This window comes from Columba livia, chromosome 2, assembly GCF_036013475.1.
Source record: "Columba livia isolate bColLiv1 breed racing homer chromosome 2, bColLiv1.pat.W.v2, whole genome shotgun sequence".
Classification (NCBI taxonomy): domain Eukaryota; kingdom Metazoa; phylum Chordata; class Aves; order Columbiformes; family Columbidae; genus Columba; species Columba livia.
In genome coordinates this window covers 70,341,306-70,360,675 of record NC_088603.1, presented here as the reverse complement: position 1 = coordinate 70,360,675, position 19,370 = coordinate 70,341,306, and the positions used below count along the sequence as shown (strand labels likewise).

The 19,370-nt window shown below is 41.3% G+C and overlaps 2 protein-coding genes across 6 annotated transcripts in view; one reads left to right on the top strand and one right to left on the bottom strand.

Annotated features, from left to right (window-relative positions):
* Nucleotides 1-4,264: 4,264 nt before the first annotated feature.
* LOC135578534 (transmembrane protein 14C-like) lies at nucleotides 4,265-8,036 on the top strand. Its single transcript, XM_065052426.1, has 4 exons — nucleotides 4,265-4,510; nucleotides 5,022-5,123; nucleotides 6,906-6,990; nucleotides 7,215-8,036. The coding sequence occupies exons 1-4, from the start codon at nucleotides 4,435-4,437 to the stop codon at nucleotides 7,270-7,272; spliced, it is 321 nt and encodes a 106-aa protein (XP_064908498.1). The 5' UTR covers nucleotides 4,265-4,434; the 3' UTR covers nucleotides 7,273-8,036.
* Nucleotides 8,037-10,045: 2,009 nt separating this feature from the next.
* The window catches only part of MAK (male germ cell associated kinase), a 31,264-nt gene continuing 21,939 nt past the window's right edge, over nucleotides 10,046-19,370 (bottom strand). For 4 of the 5 annotated variants that reach the window (XM_065052420.1, XM_065052421.1, XM_021301294.2 and 1 more), the window contains 3 exons: nucleotides 17,468-17,542; nucleotides 14,585-14,713; nucleotides 10,046-11,546 (listed from right to left, as the gene is read on the bottom strand). In XM_065052420.1, coding sequence (XP_064908492.1) covers nucleotides 11,392-11,546; nucleotides 14,585-14,713; nucleotides 17,468-17,542 — 359 coding nt within the window. In that variant the 3' untranslated portion in view covers nucleotides 10,046-11,391. The remainder of the gene's footprint in view (nucleotides 11,547-14,584; nucleotides 14,714-17,467; nucleotides 17,543-19,370) is intronic. The other variant, XM_065052422.1, reaches the window with a different exon arrangement.

Below are 19,370 nucleotides of genomic sequence, written 5' to 3'. Positions count from 1 at the left end.
TTTCATTGCTTAGACTCCCCAGGCAAATGGCAAAATATCACCCAACAGTAGAAGCAGTAAACTTGGCAGTGTGAAATTATGGATATTAAAAAGGTGGTATACTCTGAGCCTGAACAAATATAGGTGTTTTAAGATTGGGTTGTATCTGTTTAAGTAAGAACCCAGAAAAAGATCACAGCTGGTTAGTCTACTGAGAGACCTAGATTTCTGTCCAGCAATGATTCAGGGGGTTGTTTATTTCAGGAATACTACAGCATGTTCCATTTTACTGGAAGTCAATTTTTCACTGTGTGCCTGGTTTTGAGGTACAATACCTGTCTCACCAGCCTTTTATTTTTTTTTTTTTTCAAAGAAATAACATTACAGTTAAACACCATTTGTGATGTGGAAACAAAAGAGAGAACAGAACAACTTCTGGCAGCCAAGTTCCACAAATACATCTGAACCAATGTGACTTAACAGTATCAGCAGTGCTTGTGATGTAGTAGTAACAGAGAGGAAGAGCTGAAAAACTAGAGGATGTGGCTGGTAGAAAGGATGTTAAGGAGGGTTATACTCCTGTGTGCAAGAGTAACAACAGTGATTCAGCACAGCAACTGCAGCACATCTCCATAGAGGGAGCTTCTTTTTGAGTAACTCTCATCTGTACCTCCTTGTTTTTCACAATTAAGGCAAGGGGGAAAAAAATGTAAAATCTTTCCAAATGCAACTTGTAGCTGTCTTTCCAAATCAGTATGAACAGTGGAGCTAAGTTTTCAATTCTGCTCAGTTGCCCACTAAGAAGCTGACTGGGATGGGGTACGTAAAGAACTTGCTCTCTCTAGTGGGATTCCCAAGCAGGTCAGACTTCCCACTGAAGTGAGTTTGACTTGCTTAGACAACCCACTGGATGCCTTCCTGCTCATTGAGCGCCTGAAGACTTTTATACACCCCACCCAAGGAGACAAAATATCACTGTAAGATTTAAGGCACGTGCAGCTGCAGCCTTTTGTCTTCAAGGACAGTCAGACGAGCACAGGAGCAGGCTGTGCAGGGTGGCTGTGCAGCCTCCCTCCTTGGAGGTGCTGAGGACCCCAATGGACAAAGCTCTGAAGTCCTGACAAGTGCACATGCACAGGCTATCACCTCTTTGGGATCACAGGTTAGGATTCATGCCTACAAATGAGAACCAGATGTTCCCTTTCCTCATTCCTAACATTAAGGGCTTTTTTACGTATCATATGATATGTTTGCTCCAAGACACCGCAAACCTACGAGCAGCCCGAAGACCCTGCAAACCTCTGCGCCTGTTTTAGATACTGCAACATTTTTTCTTCATTCCCTATCATCTAAGATGTCCAAGACATTAAAAATGAGCAAGAGAAGGAGGAGGCATTCCTCTTTTGTCACTTTATATATGATGTAGGTAGGAGAAGACATTTGGAGGAGCTAGCATTGCACCTTCTGTCAGTGGCAGGGAAGAGACAACCCCGTTGCTTCACTCCTTGTTTGGTGTCATCATGCAAGCTTCAGATCTTCCATTTTTTTTTCTCTGCAAATATATCCAGTCCCAAGCATAGCTATCATCAGTAGCGCAGTTGGGGGGAAAAAGCCCACAAAGCAGAATGCATGATTGACAGGTCATTTGTGTTGTCGGACAGGAATGCCTTGAAACTTGCCAAGTTCAGTAAACCTGTGGGTATACATTAATGAACAAGCTCTGCCAGGGGTCAGAAGGTAATTTGCTTATTGTGTCAGGTGGACCTCATTATATTTTCCTTTCTGTGACATACATAAAAGATCTTGTCACAAGCACAGACCTCAGCGCTCAGTTCTCAAAGCACAGATGGGAAAGGAGGAGGTAGAGGTCATCTGGGAAACTTGCACCAATCTTGTGGAACTTGTGTCACACAGAATCACGGAGCTGCTGTGGTTGGAAGGGACCTCTGAAGATCATTGAGTCTAACCTTCCTTTCTCAGAGCAAGGTCAACTTGATCAGGGCTGTGTCCAGTTGTGTTATTAATATCTCCATGGATAGATATTTCACAGCTTCCCTGAGTGTCTCTTCCAGTGTTTGGCCACTTTCACAGTGCAAATTATGTTATTTAATTTGAAATGTAATTTCCTGTATTTCAACATGTGTTTACTGCCCCTTGTCCTGTCACTGGGTACCACTGAGAAGTCCCTGGCTCTGTCTTCTTTATTCTTCCCCATCAGGTATTTATACACATTGATAAGATAACCCTAAGCCTCCTGTTCTCGAGGCTAAAACAGTCGGAGCTTTCTCAGCCACTTCTTGTGTGAATGATACTCCAAGCTGTTAATGATTTTCATAGCCCTTTGCTGGACCTGCTTCAGTATGTCCATGTCTGCCTTGCACCAGTGAGCCTAGAACTGGACCCAGCACTCCAACTTTGTCTCACCACAGAGCAGAGGGGAAGTACCACCTCCCTTCACCTGCCTAATGCAACTCAGGGTGCCATCTACCTTTGCTGCAATGGCACATTGCTGCCTCATGTGCAGCTTCTTGTGACACCCTGGGGTGCCCAAGGCCTTTCATGCTAAGCTACTGTCCAGCTGAGTAGTCCCAGGCACCTCTGCAGTCCCAGTCCGGGAGAGCTGCACCCTCCCTTGGGATCTGGGGCTCCGTCCAGTGCAGTGCCAGGGCGGCTACTCCATGTAGTGCTGGGGATTGTGCCCTGTACCACATCACCACCATCGCTCAGCACGTGCACACTGTCAGCAGAATTTCTGGAGAATCCAAAGGCCTTCTTTTGACATCTGTATTGGGCTTATGTAGCAAGGTTGTGGTAGTGAGGGGCTGCAGGGGTGCCTTCTGTGAGAAGACAGATGGCTTGTCTCAGGAATAGTGTGGCCAGCAGGACTAGAGAAGTGATCATGCCACTGTCCACGGTGCTGGTGAGGCCCCACCTTGAATATTGCATTCAGTTTTGGGACCCTCATAAGAAGGACATTGAAATACTAGAGAGAGTGCAGAGGAGGGCGGTGAAGCTGGTGACGGGTCTGAAGCACAAGTGTGTTGAGGAGCATCTGAGGGAACTGAGGCTGTTCAGCCTGGAGAAAAGGAGGCTGAGGGGAGACCTGATCGCTATCTACGACTACCTGAAAGGAGGTTGTAGCATGGAGGGTGTTGGTCTCTTCTCCCAAGTGACAAGTGACAGGACAGGAGGAAATGGCCTCAAGTTGTACCAGGGGAGGTTCAGATTGGATATTAGGAAAAAATTCTTCCCAGAAAGGGCTGTCAGGCATTAGAACAGGCTGCCCAGGGAAGTGGTGGAACCACCATCCCTAGAGGTGTTTAAAAGGCATTCAGATGAGATTCTTAGGGACATGGTTTAGTGCTAGAGTTAGGTTATGCTTGGACTCGATGATCCTGAGGGTCTCTTCCAACTGAAATGATTCTATGATTCTAAGACACCAGGAGATGTCCCTGTGTCAGACAGAGACAGCTCTATCCATCTCCTAGACAGATCTGCCGCTGGCCAAAGCTGAGCCCATCATTGATGCTGGTGGTGCCTCTGTGGTACATGTTTCAGAAAGCGTAAAAATGCTGCAGAGTAGAAACTGAGAGAGTGGAGCGAGAAAATGTGAGAGAACAGCCCTACAAACACTAAGGTCAGAGCAGAAAGAAGGGAGGAATGCATCAGACACAGGAGCAGAGATTCCTTTATAGCCTGTGGTGAGACCGACTGTGCCCCTGCAGCCCATGGAGGTCCACGGTGGAGCAGAAATCCACCTGCAGCCCGTGGAGGACCCCACACGGGTGGAGAGAAGACAGGTTGGAGCAGGTTTGCTGCCAGGAGCTGTGACCCTGTGGCGGACCCAGGCTGGAGAGGTCTGTTCCTGAAGGACGGCACCCTGTATAAAGGACCCATGCTGGAGCAGTTCGTGAAGAACTGCAGCCCGTGGGAATGACCCGCGTTGGAGCAAGGGAAGAGCATCAGGAGGAAGGAGCAGTGGAGATGAGGAGTGGGACTGACTGCAAGCCCTGCTCCCCTTTCTCCGAGGAGTCTAGAGTGATGTTGAGCCTGGGAAGATGGGGAGAGGGAGGTTTCATCTTGTTTTATTTCTCACTTTCCTACTCTGTTATTAACTGGCAATAAATTTAAGCTCCTAAACCGAGTCTGGCCCATGTCAGTACCGGTGCGGGATCTTTACTCCCGCGGAACCTCAGGGCCGGACCGCACCGCAGCCCACGCACCACCCAAGCTCGCAGGAGCCCCGACACTGCTGCCCCCGCACTAGCCCCGGTCCTTGACCCTGGCCACGCAGCTGCCGCCCGCCCAAGCGAGCGACCTGCCCCCGGGTGCCCGTCACGGCCGGCGGGAGGGACCTCCGGCAGAGGCGGCACCGCCGCGGGGAGGGCGGCCCAAGGTCGGAGCGGGACTGGAGGGGCGAGGCCGGGCGCTGCCTGCGGCCTGCGCAGCCCGCAGATGGAGTACGACTGGCTGGGCTTCGGCTACGCGGCGCTGGTGGCGGCGGGCGGCGTCGTAGGCTACGCCAAGGCAGGTAGGTGCCGGCAGCGGCGGCGTCCCGGGTCCCGGCCTTGCCCGCAGGCAGCGCCTCGCTCTGCTTCGCCCGGACCGGCGGGGGGTGTCCCAGCGCTTCGCGGGGAAGGGCTGTGTCGCTGTCGGGCCGGCGTCCGGGGCTGAAATCCCGCCTTGGGAGCTGGCGGGGTGTCTGCCGGCCCCGCGGGGGGCTGGGGCTGCCGCCTCAGCCGGGGCTGCGGCGAGTTCGGGTGCCCGGGCCCGGTCCTCCGCGGGGAGTCACCCGGCAAACTGCGCGAAATCCTTGTTGCATGGAAACGGTGCTCGGCCGAGGCCTGCGAAGTGCCATGCTAATAAAAACAACTTGCTATGTTCTGTTTGGTTTAGGTTTGCTTTGTGGTTTATGTTTTCTTATTTTTCTTATTTTTATATTTTTAGTAGTGAATGTGTACTTGCAAGTCGTTTTGTTTGTTTTGCAGACTTGCTGTGTAAGTGCTCTTTCACTAACTGCTTTATCTTCCGTTTTATTCAAGGCAGCACCCCTTCTCTCGCAGCTGGTCTTCTCTTCGGTGGCTTAGCAGGACTAGGTGCCTACCAGCAGTCCAAAGATCCAAAGAATGTCTGGCTTTCCCTCGGTAAGTTTACCCAGCACCCAAGGACTAAGCATCGCTGGTAGCAGTGGGAGCAGTAACTTCTTTTTCTAGCACATTTCAGCCTGTCGGTGCCCTTTTATTTTTACAAATGTTTTAAGCAGTGGCAAGGCCTCCTGCCCATAGTCAGGAGGTATTTATGTAAGAACACAGAGCCTGGTTCCAAAACCTAGGTTGTCCTGGAAGCCAGAGCTGGTGAGAAACAACCATCTCCTCTGTCAGACAAGATAACCATGTTAAACTAATGTAGGCACAGGAGAAGTATATGAAAAATGTTTGGTTGTGATGCAGCATTTTTAATTTATGGTCATGGAATAGGCGTTTTAGCAACAGTGACAGCACTGTGACAAGCAGTATGTGGCTTTATGGAATATTGGCTTGCACAAGCATCTCAGAAGAAGAGCAGTATAGGTTGTAATGCATCATATGCTGTGGAAGAAACAGTGAAATATGTAGAAGAAAGGAGGGAATTATATATTCTCCTTGCTTGTGGTAGATGGGACAAGAAGATGTGGGCTTAGCTTGCACTTAACTCTTTGAGTGAAGCAGAAGGATAAAATGACAGTGGGAAGTATTATGAAGCACTGGAAGAAATCAGGTGAACCTCATGTACTTCCACCACTGCAGGACTTTAATAACTGGTTAGATCAGTATCCATCAGGAACAGATCTTGCCTTTGGGCACTAGGTTAGCCTAGATGACCTCTTGAGGTTCTTTCCAGTTCTGTAACTATGCTATAGTATTATTAGTGTTATGATACTAGAGCATTACAGTGATTTAAGACTATTTCAAACCAATAAGACTTGATCATGTAATGTGCTGAAAGGTTTCATGAAGCCCCTGGTAGATACTGCAGAGGACCAGACTACCTTGTCAGTAAGGAATTAAATGTAAAACACAGCTTAATGTGAAGTAAACTTTCCACTTCTGGACTTTCTCCTCCACACTGGTGTGCTGTGGGAGCGGCTGTGCATCTCCAGCATGAGTTTGTGGCTCCCACTAAGCTTTAGGTTGGTCACAGTACCTCAAGGTAGAAATACAGAAAAAGAATCTTGACAGAATATCTTTAGAATATCTTTTGCCCTGTCTGATGCAAACAAACTTGAAGCTTTGGAGAAAGGTATACAACACCTCTACCTGCCTTTTGAGGAAACAATGGCCCTGTAACTTTTATGTGATTATCAGTAGGATTATTTTTCTGGACTTGGAGATTAAATAATTTGGAGTAATGTTTAAAATGTTAGTCGCTCTTTCAGTTTGATCCCTTAGATTGCTTTCTGTTTGCTAATTCATATTTTCTGATAGCAGTGTTTTATTTTTAGTTGCAGTATTTAGTGCCACTTCCCAGTTCAGAATGTCACAGAGAAACTGTAATATTTACCTCCCACAGAGGGAACTTTGTCTGACCTTTCTGGGAGTTTTAAGCCTATCTGTATTGAAGGAAATAATCCTTCTGCAAACAGAAAGCGAGGGGGAGTTAGCAATCTGCCTGGAGGATTGGAGGTCGTGGGCAATGAGGCAGCGGTCTCAACCCTGATGAGATCTACTCGCTTCTTACGAGCAGTGGAACACACTTGCCAAAGCTGCTGAGAAGCTTGCAATAGTTCTACTGTTCAGCAAAAATAAGTGACATGTTTGTGTACAGTTCCCTGCGTTCCTATCCATAGCCATAGGCCTATTTGGCTGGCCCTGCTCAATGTCCAAGCGTTGCAGCGTTGCGCTGGTATTTCTATTCCAAATGGTTCTGACTGGGCTTTTTTTCAACAGTGGCGTCTGGAACTTTGTCTGCTGTTATGGGAATGAGGTTTTACAACTCCAGAAAAGCAATGCCTGGGATAATTGCTGGTGCCAGGTAGTCACTTGTCTTTTGTTCTTGTCTGTATTTTCAAGTAGGCATTTTATTTAACTTATTTGTGGATTATATTGTTTTAAAAATGTTATGTGGTAAGTTCTGAGAAAAATGAAATCTTACGGTGGAGTTCAGCCAAATGAAAACATGTCAATATTTCCTTCCTTCTTCTTTATGGGATTTTTGCCTCCCTTGTTTTTTTTAATAATGATTGTTCTGTTCAACAGTTTACTGATGGTTGGACGGCTTGGATTGCAGATAATGGAAAAGCCTCTTAAATCATAAGTCTGCATGAAGTCACTGAAGATATGTGATTGAGAAGATCGAAAATGCAACTGCCTAAATGTTCTATACAAAAGTGGAAAAGGCACTGCTGTCTGTATATTGTATTTTTCATATCTTAATGCAAGTGGGTTTTGTTTTAAAAGACTGACACTGAGAACCCTTGTTACATCCTCCAAAATATTATTTTCCTTAATGTTTTCTGCTCTGTGAAGCAAGAAAATATGAGTATAGCATTAGTTTAGCTTCTGGTCCTGCAACTTGCTGTAGGCAATGACCTCCGCACTTGCATACAGATAGTTGCAGGATTGAAGCTTAAATGTACATCTGGACCTGTCATTCTAAAATAATCTGTACCTCTAAAACAAGGGGAGAGGAGTTGCCAATTTTTCACTAGTAATTAATAAAACAAACATGCTTATTACGTTACCTCTCCCCTTCTGCTTCCCTGCCAGTTTATCTATCATGTTTGTTAGTCAGGGACTTTGTTCTCCCAGTACTGTGCATTAGAACCTGGTTTCAAAAAACACAATCACGGAGCAAGCTATCAAGGTTCTGCTGTAATACAATGAATGCAAACCTGTTACTTGCAGTTACTTGTAAGCAAAAGTGCCCAGCCAAATGTCATTAATTTCACTTTTACAGATTATTATTCATAAATCAAAAATATGCTTTATTAGATAATGCTGAATTGTAGGCATAGCTCTTGCATTTCACGAGAATTAAAATGTTATTATAAATAAACCAACAGATTATTATTACAAACACTTGTGTTTTACACAACTATTCTTTTTTCTTTCGTTGTTCATCTGAGTTGATACAGTTTAGTGCCTTTCTGGCAGGTGTCTGAATATAGTTGTCAATGTAGATTGTATAAACTATCTCTATTCCATTCCCAAATCTTGTGAATTGTAAATATAAAAATCCCATGAACTGGGAGGAAGCGTAGAGAACAAAAGCATACACACCATATTTTCAGACAAGTGTTAGATTAATTTTTTTTGAGAGGAATCATCTATTTCAAATTTGAAAAATGCTCCATGAAAGTTGAAAGATTGAAGGGCTCAGTTGATCAGTCTCTGTCCTCAGTTGATTCCCTTGATGCCTGAAATCAGTCTAAATATAAACCTGCCACACAGAAGTAATCCTGTGAGCTACACATGGATGGTAATGTATCCCTTTTTTTGTCTCCTTTAACCGATGTCCCTTTCTGCACAGATCCTGAGCTTCTATTTCCTTAATCTTTCTTCTTTGGTGGCTGGTACTGGGTGAGGTGGATCAGTGGGGCTGATCTGTTAGATTGGCGAGAGTGGCGTTGCTCAGAGTTCTTGTGCTTTTCCTTCCCTCCTTCCTGGGTCACATCAGAACAGGCAGGATGGTGCCCTTGCACTGCCTCAGCAGAAGGTACAGAGGGAGTCTGGTGGCAGCAGCCGTATTTACTTTTTCCTCTTACCTCCCTACACAGAAACACAGTGTGTGTGGGATAGGAGGTGGTGTGTTTATAAATCCTCCTTTTAAGTGCCTAATCCCAGGCTCTAGCCCCAGCATTGTTAGGCAGGTGTTTGGATGTCTCTGCTCTGGCTTGAAAAGGTGAATAAGACAGACACTAGCATTTAAGACACTTCTCTTTAAACTGCTGTACAAGTTACTATATTGCCTCTTCATATTGCTTGTGAAGCAGTTATCTTCTGTGGAGGTAACGTGCAAACATACACGCATCTCCTGCAATAAAATGAGAACAGCCACGATCCAGCAGTTTCCTAATCGTATAATGGTCTCCTATCAGGTAACTTGCAAATCTGGGCTGCAACTGTCCTTTAATAGAATAATGACAACAGAAAGCAGGAAATTGGACTGATGCACTTTTAAGCTCGTAGACCAAAATGTTAAGGCTTGCTGCTGTTCCATGAGCTTTGGGAAGGCTGTAGCTTGAATTGAGAATTGCTGGTGGAACTCCTGTTACCACTTTTCATGTTCAGGAGAACCAGTAATAGACAAATGGAGGAGAGAAAAGCTTGAGTCTCACATAGTTTTTAGCCCCTTGGAACTTCATCAGCATATACTACATTTCTTAAGCATTAGATGGCATTTCTGCACTAACAGTTCAGTGTATGTTAATGGCTCTGAGTTAAAATGACTGTACAAAGCCTATTAGCCTCTTATTACTGTTTTTTCTTGCTCTGTGCAAGAATTTAACACTTACCATGCTTTGATTATGGCTGGTAAAGGCTATTATGGTTATGTCAAAGCCATTCCAATGTTCATTAGCATATGGTTTCTTCTTGGCCATATTTAGTGCCAAAAATAGTACCTATTTGTTCTTCTGTTCTAGGTGCCTTATGGACACATTATTAGTTAATTCCTTGACCAGACTGTGATTTAACTAAGTCACTGGCATCTTGTACTAGAGATGAGTGATTTTTTTTTTTTTTTTAAATTATAAAATTAGTGCATTTATGCCTGTTATAGGAAGTCTGAGGTTGTCCTTCACTGCCATGGTAAGTTACACATATATTCTACAGATAAATTAAATAGCATAGGGACATCTGTTAGTACTAAGGGAATTACATACTTAAGCCTAGACCAATGGCAATTGAATTAAAGTCACTGGTGCATTACCAACCAGATATCCCTATCCTTATGTAGCTCTTCCAGTATTGAAGTAATATTTTCTTAAAGTGCAGTTTTTGTAACAACATACTTGACTTTTTTTATACAAATGGTTTAGATTAAATTGATGTAAATTAACGTAACCCAGATATTACGACACACTGGGTCAACAACAGGCATTTAAATTTTTATATGCAGTTATAAAAGCCATACAAATACATTTATTTTTTACAATGCTTAATCATGAACAGTTTTACATCTTTAAAGAACATACTCATTTTGTACTTAAAATGGCAGGTTTAATGTAACTACTAAATCTAAAGCATCTATTCTAAGTGCAGCTGTTAACAGATGTAGCTTAGTTCAACATCCTAAAAACAATTTATTGTACATTGTGAGGTCTTTCGTGGGATATTACTATAAAACTTAGCATAGAAACCAGACAAAGTACTTAATGAGCATATAAACAGTGAGGTATTGCATTATTAAAGTTTGTGTCTGTTTTCAGGTACCTAAGTTGGCCTTTAAGGTCTAAACCAAAAAGCGGAAGAACAGCCCAATATTGTTCCTCATGCAGCTTATTCAAATGCTGTACTTTAGTTTGATCACCCAATAAAGACAAGTAGAAAGATGAGTTTACTAATAATTTAGGCCTTTTTGGCTAATTCACCCTTGAAATGACTGATAGACTGCAGTGATTCAGGCTCCTTAAAATGTCACTGTGACACTCCCTTGACAGGGCAGATATAAATCTCCACAGATCTTCAAAACAGTCATAAGTTAATTATAACAGTAGCAGCTAATTTTTAGGCTTCACTACACCTTGGTGAGGCAAGTCTACCACTTAATACTTGTTTAGCTATTTTCCAATATTGCTACATCATTCTATAGCCTTACATGAGCCAAGTTTTTAGACTTGGGTAGTATTTATCAGTGGATTGCTTGTGTTCCGCTACAAGGAGCTAGGTTTTCATTGCTATTACGAATATTTGGACATTACAGACCCTAAGTAACTCTTAAGTACAAGTGAGTTCTGAAATTCTTGTATGAGAGTGTGGTGGTCTTCACGAAGCCCCATCTGTGCTTTCACTCTTATCTTTTTGGTGAGGAAGCAGCCTAATACCTGAAAGCTTGGTGCTGCTCTGCTTTAGCCCTGCTTCTAGCTGCTTGTGTACATGAAAGCAAACATAAGCCAATAGTGGACGTTGAATTGGGCGAGCCACCATAACTTGTTTTAGGAGTATGATGGTAGGAGATCCATCTAGGAAAGCATGTCGAGTGAAACCTACTTCTCAGTAGTTTTGGCAATATGCTTTACACAATACTTCAACAAATCCTACTTTATAGCAAATATTTTACATGGTATTGTACTATTCTTCCACAGGTAACAGAACACAAGGTCTTTTTTTCTTCTTTACTGTTGCTTAGTCTTAGGAGAAGTTTCAGCAAATAGTTTTCCAGTGCAGGAGAACTGAACACAGCTCAAATAATATCTATACAGGATGGCATTTTCTATCTATTTCCTCCATATTTAGCCACCCAGTCTGTTCGTCCATGTACTGACTGAATAGTTGGTGGGCGATTTAAAATAGTCATGTTTTTTGCTGCTGGACTGAAAGTAGGACCTGGTAACTGAGCATGAACAGCTTTGGTTTTCCAAGAATAATCTGAAAGGAACAAGAACTGAGAATTAGTTATGACTCAACAGGTATTTCACTCCTTTACAAATACAAGAATGAGAGCTTAAAGATTACTTGGGGTACTCAAGGATGCTAATGCAGCAGGATGCTTTGGTCTCTGATATGCTCTCTATGCTTGTTTTCAGATAAGGTGAATGTTTCCCATAGTTCGTGTATCTTATTAGTAATTCTCATCCACTGGATACTTGCTTTGCTACAATCCCTTGAGGAGACATGGAGACTGAAATTCAGTGTGTATGTCTACAACTGTGCATCTTCTATTACAAAATGGCTACAGCATGGAAATGTTCTTTCCTCTATCTCAAATATTTGAAAAAGCATATAATTATAACATCACTAAACTCAACTAAAAACTCAGAAAGCCTAGATGCATGAACAGCTTCTGTAGACGCTCTTGTTCCTTTAAAGATTTTATGTCTTTTAGTGCCCTCCTGCTTGGCTGAGAACTCCTGGTGTACCTTACCTGGTCATGAGTCCTTTTCATCTCCGTTTCACATTTCTCTATCAATTTCATAGGATCTGTTCCAAGCCCCTTATATTGGCATCCACCTGGTAGCAGTGAGCTACTATATTCCCAGCCTTTTTTTCTCAGACTTCCCCTTTCTGCATTTCAGACACTCACAGCTTCCTCAAGCTTCATGTTATTTAAGTTCCATGTTCATCACTAATTCTGCTATTCTCTCAGGCCTTTAAGGTCAATCATTTGGGACCTCTCTTGTATATAAGAAAAAATCCTATTAGGATTTCTGTATATAAGAAATATATATACCTGCTAATACCTTACCATTGTTTCCTAAAGTATGTCCTGCCCCTTCCATTCCTACTTTCTTACTTTAGTCTTCTTTTATCAGGTATTACTGATTGTTTGGTTGGTTTTTTTATTATTAACATGTTACGGATTTTTTTTTTTTTTCATGCCTATGTATCATTCTGTTTCTTATGGAAAATGACCTACTTTTGGTGGTATTTTTCAACAGTGAGTTGAACCCACTCAGGAACAGGTGAAGATCAAAACATTTAAAAAGAAGGAATCTCAAGGAACTGAAATTGGGGGTCAGGTCTCCGCCTCTTTGAAAACTAATACTGTTCCTTTTTATTGTAGGCTGGCATTCCCTATCTTTCATCAGTAAGTACGATTCCAGCCTAATCTCTCTTGGCAATGAAGGTCACTTTTCTCAGGTCTTGCCATTGCATTTTCCTCAGAGAAAATGATCTTTTATACTACATTAAGTTATTTAAATTATGGCATTAAAATACTTAACGGAACAAATGAAGAGAGCAAAAACAATTGAGAGCATAACTTATTTCAAATGTTTGTATAATACAAAGCAAAGGGTCACAAAAAATGTTAATGTTCAAATATTGTCAGATGAGAGATAAAAAACCTGCCATTTGTGCCTTCAACCTTATCTCTCTTCCCATGCAAGTCTGCAGAATTTAGGCTAAATATAAGGGGTTTAGCAATAGGATTCTTGCTCTTCTCCAGGACATGGAAGAGTCTCTTAATTGACCTCCCATCTGCCAGCCTGTCTGAGTTTTACTACACATTTTCCATTTCTAATTACAGATTAACAGTGCATTTATTTCCCTTTGGATCACTGCAAGTAATTCCTTTTCATTCTCACTATTCACAGCAGTCTAGAGATAGTTGCAGATTTTGTCTTCTTGTGAACTTCTTGATCTACACACTGTGACAAATTAAGACTCTCGCAACTAAGTGCAGCTCCAGCCTTCCCTGGTGGGTTTCTGATCGACTCAGAATATGCATACATCTAAGCATATGTTGTATATGTATGCCATCTCCTTTCTTCCCTCCCTCTCTCCTTCTCAGAAGTCACTTATAAGTTCCTAAGGGGAACAAGTAATTAAAAAGAGCAAGTCAGCAAAAAGACAACATTATTAAGCAGGACCATATCAGATTGGTCTGCTATAGGCCCTTTAGTTAAACAATTCACAATTAGTTTAGGGCCTTGCTCTTTTCTCTGAAGTGTGCTGTTGCATTTGGACAACAGCTCTAAGTCTTCACTCACAAAACAGTTTCTCCTGTGTCCTGAGCACTTCTGTTCATCTTCTCTGAATCACAAACATACCAACAAAGAAGATGCTCAGAACATCATCCATACCACGGGAACGGTTACATTCAGAACAGATTTCACATTTTTAATGGATGAATAGAAGAGTCTTTTAAAGTGTTTGTTAATGCAATGTACAGCTACACCATTACTGTACCATAACTATTAAAAACTGGTAATTTGCATTCTCTTGTTTGGCTTTTATCTTCTGTAATGTAGCAACATTGAAAGTTTCATTTCACAAAGCACTCTTGTGATATTTCAGGGGTACAAGAGTAGTGTCATGTGCCAGATCTGCAACATTATTTCTGAATTTACTAAGTAATTTGATAAAGATCTTTGCCTTTTTTGAAATTGTTGAGGCCACTGTAAGCCTGGATCAATGTCATTCAATTGCATTAAGTGACATTAAAGACCCACCCAAGACAGCCCCAAGCTACATGAAAATGACTGTCATGGAAGTTCCTCTCAATCCACTCAAATATAAGGCTTTTTTTTAAATTTGAAATTTTGTATACTTTACAGTTGGTGACTGTACCAATTCCTACTAGCTACATAAATCGTAGATTTATATTTGTGTCCAATCTACATGACAATTTACTACAGAGTTGTGAATTTAATATTTTTACAATTTTGCTTAGCCCTTCACCACTAATGAACAGTAGTTTAGCAAGTGATCCAAACCTTCTAGAATTACAAATTATTTGCAGTTTTATTTTCTTTTTTACCTAACAAATAATAGTAGCAAGAGTTTCTCAGGGTATCAGGACTGCCTCTAGACACCTACATTCAATTGACTTACATTAAGAACAATTTATGCCCCAAAATTTTATTTAAAAACCTTGAAGAAAGGGCTAATAAATCTTTCAGGAAGCATGGGAAATGGACATTTCTCTTTGTCTCAGATAAGCATGGTGAAAGGATGTGTCTTACCTGAGACAGGTGCACCAAGAGGAGCTAGCTGTATCCGTTGTCCAGCTGATCCAACTTCTTTTTTATGAAAGGAGGGGACATATACTCCTGATGGGTTGTAAGCAGCACCACTCGCAAAGCCAGGATTTCCTGTTGACATTAGAGAGTTTTAGTATTTTCAGCTGCATTCAGAAAACCTTGCCTGCTTATTATAGTCACTTCAAAATACATTTGCAGTACCACAATAGTAAGTATGAGTGTTCTATAAAAACTCCCTCGTGCTTGTCTGTTTTAAAAAAGTATATATTAATTCTTTGCTTTGTATATTGGTTGGACCTTTTACACAACTAACAGGCTCGCTAAGTTGCATTTCCAGTACATCTGAACTGCAGTTTAGCAGGAATGAAGACAACAGAGCAGGATGGACATTTCATTAGTACTTACATTAAACTTAGACCACACAGACCACACAGACCACACAGAAAGGTTTACACTGAATTTTAGAGAAATGCATGATCTTACCTTTACTTACAGCTACTTGCTTTATTGGAAGATAGTTAAAGCATTTCAGTATTGGAAAACTAGCACTCAACAGTATTCTTGTGCTCAAAATGTTCGGCCTACATCTATCTAAAATAATGGAACCAAACTTCTGTGGGAAGTGGTGCACCACTTGAAGTTCACTTTGCTAGTTCCAGTGTTAAAGGCCTGCTACAAAAGTCAGACCAAATTACACTCTTTCTTTAACCCTGGCTATAATTTTATTGTGCATAGTTTTGGTCTAGATCTTTCTTTAAAGCAGTGCTACCTTGGAAAGGCTGCAATAACCATTCTCATTTGGAAGCTAAGAAACAATGTGCATTTACACACAAAATTATCCCTGAAATTATCATCCAAATGGCAGAGAGATCTGTCACAATACTTTAGACTCCCTGCACCAAGAAAATTTCTTACCTCCTCCATGTCTGTCATCACTTGGGACTGTTAAGACTGTGCTGGCACAGTGTCCAGAGAGAAATGCTTTTCTCTAGTGGTGTGGTTCTGTATTCAGTAGTAGTACATTTGTGAACTACAAGGCCATATACAGTAGTTTTAAATTGACCTTTATCAAGTGTGAACATTTTTATAATATTAATATTCAGTATGGTTTCAATGATAGTTGCAGTAAAACATGCAATATCTCAATCAACCTTTTTTGTGTCTCCTAAATCTCTGTCCTCAGTGCAGTCCCAAAATGTTCCTCTTCCCACAAGCACTCCCAGTCCTCTGTGATAATTTTAGAGCTCAGAGCAGTGGATCTATAAGCTTCAAAATTGGTCATCTACAAACCCCCAAAAGTATCCTCAGCTAATTTCAGCTATGTCAGATCATTGCACACCTTGCTGTCCAGGAGCATTAACAAAAACCATTCAGTTAACTCAGTTTTGCCAGTCTCCCCAAACTGTCACTTCTATCAGTCCCACAAATAGTTGGGTCTCAGTGTGGCTTCCCCATGTCCATTTGGTGCCAGCCTCCAGCAAAGAAAGACACAAAAGTCCCGGTGTAAGATACAACTTTAATAAAGTATTCTAATAAAATTTAACTTTCTTGTAGTCTTTAATTTGTTCTTCCTTTTCAGGAATTTCCCTGAAAAACAAAACCAACACAGTTTTAGTGGTTCATTCACCTGCCTGTGCACATACACACATTCTCTTATTGCCCCAGTTCCTATTCATTTCACTGGCAGTGGTTCATAGGTCTAACAGCTGAGTAGTATACCTTAAAATTCTGAAGTCTGAAAATAAGAACATAACAGGCCTCAATGAATACAACCTCAAAAAGACTACTTCTGTCTACGTCTCATCCACAGCTCAGCAAAGCTGCCTATCTGTCAAAAATCACCCAACCATTTTTTGGTTCTCCTTACCTCTTAATATCCAATGTCCTTTAGGACCCTTCTGCAGGAAATGGAAGAGTGCAGCCAGGAGGAACAGACTGAGCGAAACAGAGGTCTGGAGAGCTGGTCTTTTGTTGGATGAGAACAAGGGAAGGAGGAAAAAGAAGTTCAATATAAAAGAATAACTACGAATAAAAAAAAAAACCCAAACAACTTTTGCAGAACACAGTTCCTTACCTCTAGCCACTACTGTCCAAAATAAGTGGTTCTTGCTATAGAAGTATTCATCCATCAGGCATCCAGGAGGTCTCGCAGCAGGTGTACAGGCAAGCACTCATGGCCATGATGTGAGCAAGTGTAACCATGGCCCAGGCTGCATCCCCTACCTCAAACAACACAGACCTGATTCTTCATAAAGTCACTGAATTGTTTGAGCTGGGTAGAGAGTTCAAACAACCCTATGAAGAGTTGCCGTGACACATATCACACAGGCAGTACATGCCAGAGGGAACAGAAAGTGGGGCAGAGGTGAAACATTCCAGCAGCCTTACAATATTCACAGCGAACTGTGTGTTTAGACCTGAGTTTCCAGCCTCTTATACTACGGTAACTCCACCAAAATCTGTGCAGTCACAGTGCGGTAAAATCAGTGTAACAGATGGAGAATCTCAATGAAGTCAATGCTGCAAGTACCAAGTCCTGTTATGAACAAGCAGCCCTTTAGGAGAGATGCATATGCTGCTGCTTTAGGATCACTTCTTCATCATTATCCAGCAACACTGCAGTAACATGCTGTAAATTATTATTAGAGTAATACAATATTCTCTGTCTTTTAAAGCACAGTAGGTGCCAAGAGTCAAGAAAAAGTCACAATGAAGAGAGCAAGGTTTGACAAAATTGATTCCAACTGAAATTGAAGTGTATGTATGATCATCCAGAATCTGCATTGTAAGCGCAACTTTTACAAGAAAATGTAAAACATAAATATGAAATGTGCAAAGAACCAGGCTATAATTGCTACAAATTACCTTTTGGATCCTCTAATTTTTCATTCAATCTTTCTTTGCATGATAGCTTTTCAATAGGTATAATTAAGTTCTCATCTGTAGACAAGGAAAATGAAAGGAAGAAAAAAGATGGAAAGGCAGAAGTTTAGAAAAAGCATGCTCAGAAGCCAGCTAGGTGATGTTAAAGAAATGAGGGTAAATAAAGCAAGAAAGAATAAATATCTGACATTTTTATAACTATAATGTCTAACTCCTATGTTTTCTCAAGCAGGAAATGTTACTCTAACTAATTACCTTACAAGGCCCTGCCTAATAATGGAATAAAAATGTGATTTAGCAACAGTGCAATCACATTCCAGCCATACAAACACATAAATCACAAGTTTAAGCACTCAGGTGTATCTACAGAGTTGACTGATCATAACCTTACAGTTCTTCATAAAGCATTTGTAACTATTTGCTCTTACTTCACCTTAGGGCGATGATGTGGATGAGGAAGAAAAAAAGGCACTTAAATACACTAACCATAGTTATTTGAACAGTAAACAGTGTCAACTTTCAATTCCGTCAAAACGAAAAAAGAAAACATGCATAATTTACATGTGTTGTATTTCTGTGATCAGTGCTCCAGCTATCCTGGTTTCATGTCTGTCTTAAATGTTGTTGCCTCCCCGCTATATAAAACATCATTCAATTTAAGATACTGAAGGAAATAATGCCAAGTATTTTCAAACATACAAAACAATCGGTTTTAGGGCTTTTTTTCTGTAAACATTTGGCAATACCCCAAGTAAGCCAGTAAGACAAAAGCAGGATTTTTACCATTAGCATTCATCTTATTTTCAGTGCAATTCAGTAGGTAGATGTATACTGATGCATACTTTTGGAAACAGCTCTTTGCCTTTTTGCGCCTAATTCCCTTGCAAGACTATTTTATGAATATATTATTAATTCTGAGTCACCTAGATACTGTATTTTGGAAAACAGAAAGGTACATATGATGATTGATTAAATAAGTCTGTTCTATCCCAACAAAATTCTAGTAGGTGCTGTTATTTTTCCACTTCCTAAAATCTTTCACAGAAATCTTTCACATAATTTCACATGAACAACTTACAGCTCACCTGACATTCAGGGTGAAAAATCAGGTTTGTTGACAATGCAGAATGGCTACTAAAGTTCTCTTAAAAAGGGGCACAGTATCTGCATGTAAGCAAACCTAAAATTCTTTCTGTACAAGCGTGTAAGGCAAAGGTGGTTTATTGACATTAAAGTATTTGGGAATGACTCATGCTAGCTGGACAATGACTGCAAAGTTGTTAACATGGTAACTTCCCATAACAGGGTCATGGGACTGTGTACTTAAACTATAGGGCTTGGTGGTCAGAAAAAAGATTTTAGGCCTTGAGTCTGATGCTTTCTCGGTGAAATCTTAGATAAGCCATTTAACTACTTTTAGTCTTCACTCTATAAAATGCTGACAATAGTGTTCTTCACAAAACGTTGTACCAAAAGGCACCTTATTGCTAGTTCCTTGCTGAAAATAAGGGGAGTTTTCATGCAGCAGAATATTTAGGACAAGGCTAGTAGATTGTTAAAGACATCTTTAGAGTATTAGGCAGTACTGTTATTACATGAACACACCACCCACCACCTTGTTTTCATATGAGAGACCACTGTTCGATAGTGTTCCGCAGCACACTGAACAGGCAGTAATGAGGTCAAACTATTTGCTTAAATTATTAGTAACACAGTAAAAATAATGGTCTAAGAGGACAATGGAGAAAATTTATCTTGACAGAACTTTAGTATATCACAGAATCATAGAATCGACTGGGTTGGAAAAGACCTCAGAGATCATCGAGTCCAACTCTTGGTCCAACTCTAGTCCGTTTACTAGATCATGGCACTAAGTGCCATGTCC